This window comes from Carettochelys insculpta, chromosome 2, assembly GCF_033958435.1.
Source record: "Carettochelys insculpta isolate YL-2023 chromosome 2, ASM3395843v1, whole genome shotgun sequence".
In the NCBI taxonomy this organism is placed as follows: Eukaryota; Metazoa; Chordata; order Testudines; family Carettochelyidae; genus Carettochelys; species Carettochelys insculpta.
Window position 1 is genome coordinate 92,282,714 of NC_134138.1, and position 14,539 is coordinate 92,297,252.

General features: G+C 46.0%; 1 protein-coding gene across 2 annotated transcripts in view; it reads left to right on the top strand.

The window, feature by feature from the left end:
- The first annotated feature begins 3,103 nt into the window (after positions 1–3,103).
- The window catches only part of SMCHD1 (structural maintenance of chromosomes flexible hinge domain containing 1), a 207,175-nt gene continuing 195,739 nt past the window's right edge, over positions 3,104–14,539 (top strand). For both annotated transcript variants that reach the window (XM_074987361.1, XM_074987362.1), the window contains exon 1: positions 3,104–3,387. In XM_074987361.1, coding sequence (XP_074843462.1) covers positions 3,214–3,387 — 174 coding nt within the window. In that variant the 5' untranslated portion in view covers positions 3,104–3,213. The remainder of the gene's footprint in view (positions 3,388–14,539) is intronic.

A 14,539-nucleotide genomic window follows, 5' to 3' on the forward strand; every position in this document is an offset into this window, starting at 1 on the left:
CAGAGGCTGCAGCTTTGCAAAGGATGAATGTGTTTCGGTTATTGATTTTCTTTCTTTAGTCATGAGCAGAATTCTTCCATAGCGCATTATTGACACTGCATATGTAGAGGGTGGGGCGCTATGTGAACTGGGAGGCTTTGACTGTTTCCTGATCTACATCATCTATTTATTTCACAGCTACTTTAAAGAGAGCTGAAAATGCATTTAAATTTAAATATCTCTTAAACTATTTTAATTAAATGCTGTTCTGGAGTTATGCTCTTTATATTCTTAGAAAGGGGAAAATTGAATAAAGTGGAATTATCAAAATTACACAAATACTCCTTTTTTTCTTTTTTAATTAGAAAGTCTTTATGGAGAAAAAGTATAAAAAAGAAGCCAGTAAGATCCTTCAGGGAAGTAATGTTGTAAAAAATCCTGTTCATAGTAGTTTATTGTGTGTTACATGTGAGTTTAGTTTGTTTTTTTAAGGATTCCAAAGCCACTTTCTATATTGGATTTCTTTGTATAAATCCTTCCATATGGCTTTACTCACCTGAGAGCTGGTCTCATTTCAATTTAAATTCCTATCAAATCTGTTTAATTTAGGGGACTAGGATTAATGAATCTAGCAGTTCTCAAATTATGGAAAAAAGATTGCCTGTGTGGAAGGTTGAATGTCAAATGGCTTTCTTCTCAGTGGTGTGAAGTAAGGTAGTCTTAAAGAAGAGTAAGATAGCCCCTCTTGGTAGTAACGGGGCCCATTCTCCAACCTCTCTGCAACTTGAGCACATTAGGCCCCTATTTAGTAGTTACCAATGAGGAATCATCGTCAAACGGAAATGTTTCTAACGGGGTTCTCCAGGAGATCACATGAGGTCCAGTGCAGGAGGAGGTGTGGGAAGTTTCCTCTGAGAGCAGTATCAGGGCTGGGGCAAGGAGTTGGGGTTCAGGAAGGAATTCCAATGCATGAGGATGCATGGGATGCTGGCGATGGGAGGAGGCTAGTAATCAGTAGTGCAGCAAAGCTAAGGCAGGCTTCCAGTTACCCATGCTGCTCCCAGCAGGGCACAACACATCCCTGTTACCCCGATGAAGGGGATGGGACATGTGCTTTACATGTTATCTCTCTGCTATCACCACCATCTTAGTGCCCATTAACCACAGTTCTCCATTCTTGAAGCAAATCTTGCAGGCAGAAGCACCATACCAAGACTGCTGCCACATTCCCCCACTTCTGGGAGCAGTGTGGAGTGGAGACAGGAAGAGACTCAGGAGCCTGACTTAGCAGCAGCCCTATTGTACCACCAAAGATGGCAACTGACTGGGAGAGTTCTTAGGATTCACCAGTCGATTGCAAATGACAACCAGTTGGTGACCACTGAAGTACACAGTTTAAAGAGAGCATCCAGACAAAGGGTGGTGGACAAGATAGAATGCATAAGCAGAACAATCTGACAGCACCAAACTTCGTATTAGTCCTATGATTCACGGGGCAGTGGTTAATTTTATATTTTGGGTGGATTGCCTTACTACTCTGTATTTAAGTAGTTTGTGGTTATAGGCAGTGGTGCTGACAAATTTGCCAAGTTTCTGGACAAGGTGGGTGAGGGGTTGTGCTCTGCACTCCCACAAAGGGCAAGGACTCAGGCTGAAGAGGTGGGGCTGGAGCAGCCAGCACTCAGTGCCACCCAGAATGCACTATGTTGCTCCTACTCCCCCTCACCAGCCCTAAGAGCCACACCCAGCATGCTGCTTGGCACTCCAGCAGCAATTTAAATGGCCAGGGCCTCTGGACACCATCACCCTTTTGAACCATCAGGCCCTGGGGCATTTGCCCCCCAGTCTCCTGTCTGACACTGGTAATAGAGATATTGAGCCAGTATAATTGATTTACTAGATCAGTGCTCTTTTAGTACCCCAATTCTGTAAAAGTTATCTTTACACCAAAAATCTATTTTCTAGGCTTTATCAGCACAGAGACTTCCAAAGGACACAATGAAGCATAGTCTTCCTAAATTTGCAAATTGAATAGCACCTCAGAAGTAATGATTACCTCCATTCTTCTCAGTATGCACTAACCCGGAAATGAAATAACAGGTATGTAATCTGATCACAAACTATTGTCAGCTTGATCTTTTATTAGATACCTCTAGGGATCTACATATGGGATTGCATGTGGGGTTGGGGCGTGCCACTTCGGTACGCTTTTGTCGTCGTCCCCCACCACACAAACTTTATTTTCAGTATCAATTAATTATCCGTAAGAACACAGGTCCACGGAAGATTTTATACTCTCCGGAAACAGGTGGGAAGGGGCAACAGCTGCAGGGCGGAGCCGGAACTCCTTTGCGTGGCCTGACCGTAATGAAGAATGACGGTACCTGCAACTTTGGTCTCCTCCAGGAGGAGCAGGACCCTACACTCTGCCCAGTTGGTAACGGGCCCCACGGCGATGCCCCAGGCTAATGCCACAGAACAAGAAGGACTGGGTGAGGGGAAGTCGGGGCAGAATAGACGATTCCGGGGCAAGAGCAGCTGCGACCGCCGCGAAGGTGGACCCACCCCAAGCTCTTCTCCCTGCCCTGAGAGGGGAACGGAAGCGGCTGCTGTGGACGCAGGTGGGGCGGCCCGAGTTTCCCGCAGCCTCCTGCCCGTGGAGACGTTTCTCCGCTTATCAGCGCACCGGCTTCGATTTGTCCCGGAAGCGAGCCCGGCTGGGAGGGGAACACGTGATGCCGATCCCGCCTGCACGGCCGCTCTCCGCCCCGGGCCTGTGGGGGCAGCAGCAGCACTCAGAATTCCTGGGCGACAACTAGGGGCTTTTCTGGCCACATTATTTCCCCTCTCTATGGTGCACTTTACGTCGGAAGTGACGTACAGCCCTGGGTTTTAGTTTAGTGCGTGCAGGGATGATGCCTGCTCGAGTAATTTCACTTCCGGGACAGACGGAACTACCCCCTCCTCAGGCCGATTCCTTGTGATGTCGCACTCGGAGTCTAGCTCAACCCTGCCCCCTTCGCTGTCGTACTTCCGGGTCCTCCTTCCCCGGGATAGGTTCCATTTCGGAGGCCCCGCCCTCTCGCAGCCCGCCTCCCAGCCCCGCCCCCTTGCCAACGAAGGCTGCTGCTGGTTGCGAGGGCAGCGCCGGACGGGGGAGCTCGCGCGCCGGCAGGCCAGGCTCAAGCAGCCGTAACTGCGAAGCTTCCGTCTCTACGACGTTCGCTCCCCAACATGGCAGCGATGGCGGGCAGTGGGGTTGGCGGGCCGAGCCTGTCAGGCCCGCGCGGGACCACGGAGCGGACCGTGTTCCTGTTCGACCGGCGCTGGGAGCAGGGGGACCCCCGGGAGAAAGCGCTGAGCTGTGGCGAGGAGACCTACCGCGGCTTCCGCAACGCCGTGTGCCAGGTAGCGGGGCCCGGGCGGGGAGAGCAGGACTGCTAGTACCGGGGAACGGGGTGACGACGGGGAGCGCTGCGGGGTCAGGGAGGAGGCGGTGGCGCGCGGGTTGAGAGACCGGTTGTGAGAGGGGCGGGACCGCTGTTTCCAACCGGCCGGCCGTTGGGCTTGAGAACCTGAGGGTCTGATGCTGCCGGCACGTGCTGCCGCGCGGCCCCACGTGATTTCATCCTTCCTCTCCAGGGAGCGGGAAGTTTGGGAAAGGGACCGCTCCTGCTGCGCGGTGATTGCCGCCGCCGGCCAGGCGGGGCGCTGAAGAGCGCTGGGCTCCTTGCACGTGGCAAGTGGGAGCCTTCGTGGTTCTGCTGTTAATTTTCGGCCCCGGGTCACTACTGGGACCCGCAGTGCTCGGGCAGCGGGGACTCAGGCGCGTTAGGCGTGGGAAACCTGTGTGTGTGCTTCGTTTCTCTGCCGCTTTAAACTCATTGAGGCAGTGTGTTTTTGTTGGTTTGGTTTGTGCTAAGGTTTGGTCTCAGCCAGTTTCTTGGGAGAAAAAACGTGTTTGCCTAAGAAATCTGGTAATCGGGAAAACAAAAGTTCTTCTTCCAGAGGACTTTGGTTATTGCTTTTCTTTGTGAGGAAAAAGGAAGCAGAGGGGCGTTTTTATCTCAAGGCTCTTTCCTGTTTTGTGGATGTAATTTTGAAACGTTTGTGAAATGATTACACTTTGCTTTTAAAATCCGACGACACAAGTTTGGGATTGGCAAACTTTATTTTTAGAAAGCTAGAAGCAAAGCTGGGCATGCCTTTTCGGATACATGAGTTACATGATTTTCTAGTCTCCATAATGTGGGCTCTGCCCATGAACCTCCTAGGAGGACATGGGAGAGCTTTTGAGGGGTCTGTCAAGACTCAGAGTAGGTCAGGGAGGGAATTCCTTCCAGTCCTGATCACAGCTGCTGTGGGGTGGAGGTTGGTAGACAGAGTCCCTGGAGGGGGGAGGGCTTAACAGAAAATCTTTGAGTATTACTGCACTAGGAGTCCAGCTGTGAAAAGGATATGGGTGGAGACATGCCTTATTTGAGAGAATGGCCTGTGGCTAATCAGTGGAAGTAACATGGCTGTTGAAGAGATAGGAATGGGTGGAAATCTGACAGGTGAAGCTGCTTTTTAAAATCTAGAACAATGACAAGTAGCCTAAGGTAGTGGGTGGGCTGCATGAGTGGCCCTCCTTCATTTAAGTGAGCTGCAAGATTGTTGAAATCAAGGTAGTCTCCTATGATAGGGAAGTTCAGCTAACTACGTTTGCATGCTTAGAATGTGCAAAGTATGCTCATTCAACTGTAGCAGTGGTTTGATTGGATGCAGAGTGTTCACATTGCTATGGGTGCAGTCTGCATGAACCTCATTTCATGCACCCTTTCTTAATCCACATGTCACTTTAGTAATACTGGTAGTGAAAGAATATCACTGGAAGCCAGTGGAAACTGGCAATCCTGTCTGTGGGCAACAGTAAACAGAGTGGCTAGTGGGCTGCACGTAGAACCGCGCCGGGCCACTGGTTGCTTACCATTAACCTAAAAACTTGTGGAGGAAGGGCTCTGTCTTTTTGGTTCTCCGTAGAGTTTTTCCATTAACTTCCTAGCATTTACATCTTGCTGTTGCTTCCTGTACCTAGCGATCTACTTAAGCTGGGAAGAAATCACATTTTTGTTGGGTTGGTCATGACATAAATGATGAAATTTGCTATGACGAACTGGCAACAAATGCATGATTTCTCTGTAGTTTCTCTCAAACTGCGGGTCCTGACCCAAAGGGGGCAGGTTGCAAGTTTATTCTAGGGGGAAGTATATTACCACACTTACTGATGCACTGTTTTCTGAGCTGGGCAGCTGGAGAGTGGCAGCTGCTGGCCAGATGTCCAGCTCTAAAGGCAGCAGCAGTACAGAATTAAATATGGCATTACCATACTATGCCGCCTTTACTTCAGTGCTGATGGTAGCAGCATTGCCTTCGGAGCTGTGTGGCTGGCTGGATTCATTAGATCAGACCAAATGACCAGAGTAGTGATCCTGTGTGGCTTATGAAATACTCACTTTAAAAGTTGGACAGAACTTTGTTTGACCCTACAAATTGTTGTCATTATCTTAATTGAAACAAATATGAAAATATTAGAAATGCTGTTTTGGCCTTCTAGTAACTCTTCAGTATGACTGTTAGTCTTTGCCAATGTTTGTTTGAAAACAGTCTGTCATGTCACTAAAGCACTAATAGTATGAGTCAGTGAATTATCATTTTCAGTCTTAGCCCTTAGTGGAAAGGACTATCGTTTTATCTTTTGGTTCAAATTAATCTCAAGATTTCAAGAAGTTTGAAATGATCCCAGACAATTCAAGAACAACAAGAAGTCCTTTGGCACCTTATAGACTAACAGGTATTTTGGAGCATAAGCTTTCGTGGGCAAAGACCCACTTCATCAGATGTGTGAGTGGGAGGGTGGGGTTTCAGAGAGGTATTTAAAGAGTGGGGTCCCAGTAAAAGGGAGGACCAGAGCTGACAAGGTCTGTTCAGTCAGGGTGGAAAAGGCCCTTTATCAGTAGTATGTATAAAGAGAGAAAAAAACAGGTCAGGTAAGGGGGGGGAGGGGTTTGGCCCATTCTCAGTCTAATGTGGAGATGTTAACACCTTGGGTATCTCCACATTAGACTGAGAATGGGCCATACCCCTCCCTCCCCTTATCTGACCTGTTTTTTCTCTCTTCATACATACTACCAATGAAGGGCCTTTTCCACCCTTACTGAGCAGACCTTGTCAGCTCTGGCTCTCCCTTTTACTGGGACCCTGCTCTTTAAATACCCCTCTGGAACTCCTTTCCCCCCCCCCCCCCCGACTCATGCATCCAATGAAGCAGGTCTTTGTCCACGAAAGCTTACGCTCCAGAATATCTGTTAGTCTATAAAGTGCCACAGGACTCATTGTGCTAGAAGATGCAGACTAACACGGCTACCTCTCTAGTACCAGGCAATTTGGTTACTTTTAAAATTGAACGCATTCAAAACTTAAATTGTCTGTTCTAGAAATCTACATTTTTTTAAATGCTATTGTGCTGCGTTTTAGGTTTGGATCTTAAGTCCCTAGTGCAGGACTGGACAGTTAAAACCAAAGCTAGAGAAGTTTGAGGGTTGCACCCCTTCCACTCCAGCATTTAGAAGGTGGAACCTTACAACCCTGCTTTGAGTGTGTTCCATGTTTTTGCTGTCAGATAAATTTTGGCATGGGTATGAAAAGCTTCCTCTGGGCTGTTCAAGTGAGCAAGTATAATGTGATGCTCCTAAGGGGTAACCATTGTGAGGCACTTTGCTACCTTGTTCTTAATCTGAAGAAGCATGATCTGTGCCTGCCATGGCTCACCTCCACAACTTCACAGAGCATGGGCAATGGAAATGTACCTCTCTTGATTTTTGCAGGCCGTGGCCTTACTCTGGAGGTTAGTGATAGGCACACTCTAGCCCTCCAAGTATTTCCTTGGAGTATTTGGCTTCTGGTCTACCGGACTGGTGTCGTATTCACAAATTTGCTGCCAAAGAAATTATTCCAGTTCATATCACTGTTCTTAACATAAAATGCTTAGATATGTTGTAGTAAAATCAAGTATAACTTTTTTAAACAAAGCATAGGGATTCTAGTAATAAATAAAAACAAATGGTTATGATTTTATGTTATATGTGACATATAACATGTTCTAGAGCAGTGATTCCCAAAGTGTGGGAGGCATAGAGGAATGTTTGGGTGCAGGGGAGAGGTGCTGGGGAGGGAGCATGACCCAGCCCCGATCTGCCCCCGGCCCCAGCTCTTTTCCCTTTCGCAGGTTGCCCCACAGCTCTGATTTCAGCCCAAAATACTTTGCTGATCCAACTGTGTAGTAATGGGAGATGGATGGACAGGTCAACAGATTCCATTATAGGTGAGGGAGTGAGTAGTAGGCAGAGTTTGAGCCCCAGTGTTCTAGAGGCTGTATTTAATTAACTAAATATACTTATGTCTTACAGAGTGCTGCTCACCCAAATATTGCAGTGCTTTACAGCCAGGTTGACTGTGATCCTCCTTTCATAATATAAGTCCATAATATGAATTAACTTGCTGCTTAGGTGAAGGAATCATTGTGTTTCCTTACACTCCAAGGTACAGAAGAACAATCCATTCATAAAGAGGACACCTCATGCTGTTTATCATTATATGTGTAAATTGTGCAGTTCTTTATTTTACCACTGGCTTAGTATGCAGATAGGTGTGGAATATGAGACATATAATACATAACTAGAAGTCTGGACAGGGAGATAGGTAGATCAGTTGAGTTGATCACTTTCCCAGATAATTGGACCAACAACTGTTGGCCACGTGTGCTACGTTCACAAGCGAATGAACTGTAAGCATGCCCCAATGGGGGTTGACTATATTTGTTAGCATAAGCGTCCAATGAAATCACGTTAGCATGTGACCGGTTTCGTTCTTATTGGAACTCATCAGATGTGCGTAAACTGATGTCCATAGTGTGATTCGAACCCAGGATGTCTTCACCATAGTCAAGGATGATATCATATCTCCACAGGTTCACAGAATCAGTTGGATTGATTACTTTCCGAGATCCCAGGGAAATAGGTGTCTGTTGCTTCCTGTGTGGAAGAAACATTTCTGAAGTATGACACCTTCTGGTGGTAACCTTACTTAACACCAAGACCTTTAGAACATAATTTTCAGTGAAGATACGTAACTGCTTAAATAATGTCAGTACATAGATTTAGCAGTGATTATGACGGCTTGTCGACACTAGCTCTTGGTAGAGGTCTCATGTGCCAGCCACTAGTGACTAGTATGCGTACATCTGATCCTGGCAATGCATGTAAAACACTATGTACATCATGTGCCCACTGCCTTTGGGCACTATGGGGTTCATGGGTAATACAGCCAATCTTTTTCCTGTTTTTGTTAACATTAGGAAGAATTCACAAGAATTAGCATATTTGGTATATGTTCATATTTAAATCAGTGTATGTTGAAGATATATAAAGATAGCTAAGTTGAACTGATTCTTGGAGTGATACCTAAGATCACTCAGCATTAAGTTGCTTTTCCTAAAAAGTTTATATTTACTTAACTGATTTAGTTAGTATTTTAGACAAACTTTTGGCTTTCTATGGGGAAGCTGTGGCTACAACAAACCTCTTGATTGATTCTTGTGGTGGCAATCCCCTCCTCTCCCCCCTCTGCCCCCTGAACAATCTGCCAGCCAGACTGTCTGTCTGCAGTCACTTTCCCCATTCTCAATAGTTGGACTTGGGCAGCATGATGGGAATATGCGAGGCCTTTAAGGTGAAGTTGGGAGGGCAGGATTTCATGAGGTCATGCTATTTCATTTAAAATACTACACACAGAGTCCTAAGGAATGAGGGAAAAAAAGTGGTCTCTGGATAGAAGTTGCTTTTTTTTTTTTTTTGTAGTTATTTGCAACTGTTATGTTCAGAGTCTGGCACAGAAGTCTTCTAGTATATGAAAAGTCAGGGCTCTCTTTTTTCTATCACAGTCAGGACAGGCTTCAGAGAAGGAGGCAGCATATAACCTGCCTCTTCTAGAGAAACTAGTTAAATGTTGGTGGACGGTAGTCAATCGTATACTCTCTTATGGGAGGGAGTTGGAAAACAAACAATTTTGATTTAACCTCCAGACTGCGAAGGAGATTAGGAAGTAGCTTTATCTAGCATGAAATACTAGGGAGGGAAAAATTCCAGCAAATTAACATTTCAGTTAAATAAAATTGTAGGTTTGAAAGGGACCTCGAGAGGTCTTCTAGTCCAGTCCCTGACCCTCACACAGGACTAAGTATTGTCTAGACCAAACTGTCAGGTGACAAATGACAATCTTTAGAAGTTTGAAAGCCAGGCATGCCTGCAGGGCATGGACCTTCAGCCCAACAGAAGCTGCCTACTGGAACTCAGGGCTTCAGTCATATCAGCCTCATGGGGTGAGGCATCTCAGGGTTTCTAACCCATGGAAGTGTCTGCCACAGCTTGGGGTGTCAGCCCTAAGGGAAGGGGAGTCTTGAGGCTTCAGCCGTGTGACAGGTACCCACCAGGTCTCAGCCCTCCAGCACCATGCTGGCTAATCCTAAACAGGCATGGTCCACAGGATTGAAGCCCTAAGCTGGCTCTTCCTAATGGGTTGAAGATGGAGGCAGTAGTCCCTCTCCTCCTGGCTATTGCTGGCATGACATAGTGCCATCAGCCCCCCCGCCCCCCCCGGCCCCGCATGGCATCTGCTGGTGCCGGGAATCTGGGAGTTACAACAATGGAGAGGTCGTGGCAAACATCTGGGAGTTTCGGGAAGAATTAGTGCTTTTGCTGATGCCTCTTCCCACAGAGCCAGAGCAGCAGTTTCTCTGTTTGGTTCCAAGCTCTTTGCCTTTCCCTCTCCATAAGGTGTTAACACCTTGGGACTGCATGAAGGGGCCTCTGAGAAGAAGAGGATGTGCATGTATTGGGGAGGGCATGACTCAAGCTGTTGGGAGAAGGCACAAACCTTAAATTATGCTCCCCACTTTCATCAGGCGTTACTTATCTCTTACAGAAACTTCTAACCCTGCCTCTTGCCACAAGGCAGAAGCTCCAAGTTTCCCCCCGCCCCAGTATGGTAGGTGGAGAGTAGCTGTTTCTACACATGCCACTTTCTCTGAAAGTGGCATGCTAATAAATGGCCTGAAATATGCTAATGAGGTGCATATGCAAATTCCCCACGCCTCATTAGCATAAGGTCACATGATTTGGAGTCCAGAAGATGCTCTTCTGGACTCCAAAACAACGTGTAGAAGCACCCCCACCCGCAGAGGGTCTTCCGGAAGGAACTCCTCCTTCCGGAGGCCCCTTCTTTTTTCGAAAAATTTTTTTCAGAAAGTGGCATGTGTAGAAATGGCCAATGGGAGGGAAGTGAGGAGAAGATTCCATGTACTGCATTTTAACTGTTAAGTCTGACTGTCCCTGGTTTAGACTATTCCTGGCTGATGACTGTCTAATATGCTTTAAAAATGGTGGTGGTTTCACAGCGTCCGTAGGCAAATTATTCCAGTGCTGAACTACCCTGAATGGAAGTTTTTCCTTGTGTCCAACAACCTAAATCTCACTTGCCACAGTTTCATCCATTACTTTTTGTCCTCTCCTTGGAAATTAATGAGAAAAATGTTTCTCCTCTTTGTAATCACCTTTGTATACTTGAAAACTATAATCATGTTCCTACTAAGTTTTTTCTCTGGACTAAGCAAATTCAGTTTTTTTTCAGTCTTCTCTCATATGTCATGTTTCCTAGACCTGTAATTATTTTTATTGCTCTCCTCTGGACTTTCTCCAGCTTGTTCATATCTTCACAAAAATGCGGCGTTCAGAACTGAACGCAATACTCCAGTTGAGGTCATATTACCATAGAGCAGGGCACAAGAATTACTTCTCGTGTCTTGCCTATGAATTCCTGCTGCTGCTAGCATGTGTGGTTTTTTTTGCAACATGTTACACTGTTGACTCATGTAGATTGTGAGCTGTTAAGACCCCCAGATACTTTTCCACCTTGCTAGGTAGTCATTAACTGTTTTGTGAGTGCAATTGATTCTTGTTAAATGGCATACTTCGCATTTGTCCTTATTGAATTTCATCCTATATACATCAAGAAATTTCTCAGGTTTGTTCAGATCCTTTTGAATTCTTCAAAGCACTTGCCATCCTTTCTTGCTTGGTATCGTCAACAAATATCAGCTTGCTTTCTGTGTTATCAGATGAAGCTGTTGAAGAGAACCAGACCCAGGTCTGCTGTTTGAAGGACCTCACTTGATATGTCTTTCCCACTTGAATTTGAATCACTGATAACTACTCTTTGGGGACAGTTTTCAACCAATTTTTCACCTACCTTATAATACTGCTATCTAGGTTGTATTTCCCTAGTTTGTTTATGAAAATGTCATGTGAGACAGTATCAAAACCATTATATCATGATATACTACATGAATGTTAATCAGAGTCCTGCCAAATAGTCATTGTGTTCAAAACCTCACTGGACTCATTGAACCCAAGTTGATTTCCCTCAGCTTTGTTGCTGCTGGAACAGAGTGTCAGCTCTTCAAAATTCCACTGTGAATCCAAACTGTTCTCATCATGTGATCAGATTACTGTACTGCATTTATTGTGAAGCTACATTTTAAATGATTTCAGACACTGAGTTTCACTCAGTGGCCTGCAGAAGGTAGTGGCTTGCTTGCTTGCTTCCCCATCATTCCCCTACAAGTGTGTGACCATGGGTCCTCTATGTTCTGCACTGGCAGCATATTGGTTCTTCGATTTACTGTAAGATTTGTTATTGAGTTGGGACCTGCCTATTGGAAGACTGCCTTTCTCTTTACGTGATCTTGCGGCAGTTGAATTCAGAGACAGTGTTTGAAATGGAGCTGGGTTTAAAAAAATCCTCTTAATAGGAAGCTAGAATTCAACATAAGGAGAAATGAGCTAGAGACAAAATTTTCATCTGGCTCAACAGTATTTTAAGGTATCAGGATATTGGCAATCTGGTTTCTAATCCTGGATTAGGACATTTTTGCAGATAATAGGCAGTGGAGGAAAGTCTGAGCTTGATCTTGGATACTTTCTCTGACTTCTCCTTTAGCCAGGCTCACCCTGCTGCTCAGAATAATCTCACAGACAGAAAAATCCTTTGTCCACACACCAAGGAGAAATTTACTGCTGCTGTCTTGAAGCTCTTTGAAACTGCAGCATCCATGATGACAAAGTACAATCAGAGACTTTGGTAGATCACTGCAGGATATGCAGATGCTTCCAAGCTACATTTCAAGCCTTGGTTCCATAGATCCTGTCTTCCACAAGTTCTGAGGAGTAAATTTAAGCCACTAGTGTATACAAAGTTAGAAAAATAAAATTATCTCAAAATAAGCATCGTCTTCCCTCCTATTTAATGCTGTCCTTGAGGAAACTGAGTTCTTTCATTAGCAAGAAGGTGAATCAGAGTATCAACTGGGGACTGAAATTTTCCACTGATTACTTTGAACTTCCATAACTTTCATACTTTTGCAGATTCATCCTACTACCTATTGTTACTCACATTAGCAGACAGTGGTACAGGACTTCCTTCTCCTTGAGAACATCAAACCCATCTCAAGGGATCTAGAATTGGAACACTTTGTAAAGTCTGCTTTCTGGGATCTCTTTAAAGATCAAGCATTCTCTGCCTTGCTTAATATCTAATGTAGTTTGGCTTCTTCACTCTATTATGCTGCAATCTTTACCATAGTAGCTGAGCACTTTCCAGAAGATTTTAAAGAGTTTTTCTGACTCCCTGTGGAAGTGCTAGTTGGCTGTTGGAATGCTCTGAGGGCTCAGTCTGGATTAGTAAAAGGTTATGTCATGCCTTTCTGTACGTTAGAGGTCGTCCACAAGTTTGTTTACCTCGGGTCCACCATCACTGACACCCTGTTGTTGGACACTGAGCTAAATAGGAGGATCGGAAAAGCGGCCACAACTCTGTCCAGACTCAGCAAGAGAGTGTGGAATAACAACAAGCTATACACTCACACCAAAATGCAAGTCTACAGAGCCTGCATCCTCAGCACCCTCCTTTATGGCTGCAAAACTTGGACCCTGTATGCCCGCCAGGAAAAGAGGCTGAATGTCTTCCACTTGCGCTGCCTCAGGCGCACCCTTGGAATATCATGGAAGGACAGAGCGACCAACACCGCTGTCCTCGAGCAAGCTGGAATCCCAACCATGCACACCTTCCTCAGGCAGCGTCGGCTCCGCTGGCTTGGCCACATCCACAGGATGAATGATGGAAGGATTCCAAAAGACATCTTGTATGGTGAGCTAGCCTCTGGCAAAAGACCTCCCGGACACCCCCAGTTGTGCTACAAAGATGTCTGCAAGAGAGACCTCGGAGAGGTAGACATGGAGCTGGACAACTGGGAAGAACTAGCAGACGACCACAGCAGATGGAGGCAGGGGTTACACAAGGGCCTTCGGAAGGGCGAGATGAGGATCAGACAGCTAGCAGAGGAGAAGCGAGCGCACAGAAAGCACACTAAGGACTTGCCAGACACCCACCACATCTGCAAGAGATGCAGCAAGGACTGTCATTCTTGTGTGGGTCTTCATAGTTACAGTAGATGCTGTAAATGAAGTCCTCAATTTAAACTGTAAAGGGCGCAATCCATAGTCTATGCAGACTGAAGGATACCTACTATGTCATGCCTTCCCTGTGGCTTGGAGTGCCCTTACATACTATGGCATTGTGGTTCACATTCCCGACACTCAGTCAGAAAACAAACATGCAGATCACACCCTGTCTTTCACCACCTTGTGAACTTGCTGGATGAGGTCAACATCTTCCACCAATGTTTCTCTCCTCTCCTCCCACCCTTTCATTGGCAGTGCATGATGGGATCCTAAAAATTATCAGGACTTTCAGGTGAACCTTATCTACATCCCACCTGCCCCCAAAAGGGCCAAAATTAGTTCACCATGGCCGGTGGGTTCGCGTGTCTATACACCCATCTACCTCCAGGCTCACCTGTTGACTCTGTGGCCAACAGAAAGGACAAGTAGGAGCACACCATTTTAGCCCCCTGAAATAGAGGCCAGAAGAACAGGCCTTGTGGGGAGGAAAATAAGGAGAGGGGAAGTATAGCTCAGTGGTTTGAGCATTGGGCTGCTAAATCTAGGGTTGTGAGCTCAATCCTTGAGGAGGCCATTTAAGGGTCTGGGGTAAATAGACTTAAAAATTGATTAGGGATGGTGCTTGGTCCTGCCAAGAGGGCAAGTGATGAGATTTAATCACCTCCCAAGGTTCTGTCCAGTTCTGTGAGATGTGTATCTCCATATATTATTATTATTATTATAGTCAGCCTGCAATCCCAACTTTTGGGACTCCATCCATAAGTTCAAGGAGTCCCTTCCTGAAGATCTGGCCTAGGAATTTGGCACCCTGGTAAGGCAGGGGTACCACAGCAAAAAGGTGGTCTCCAAATGGCGTGAGGTGCGGCTGACTTGGCAGGTAGTGTAGTTGCATTGGCAGTGATCATAAGGCATAGCTCCTGGCTTCAGACCACTGTTCTCTTTCAAGA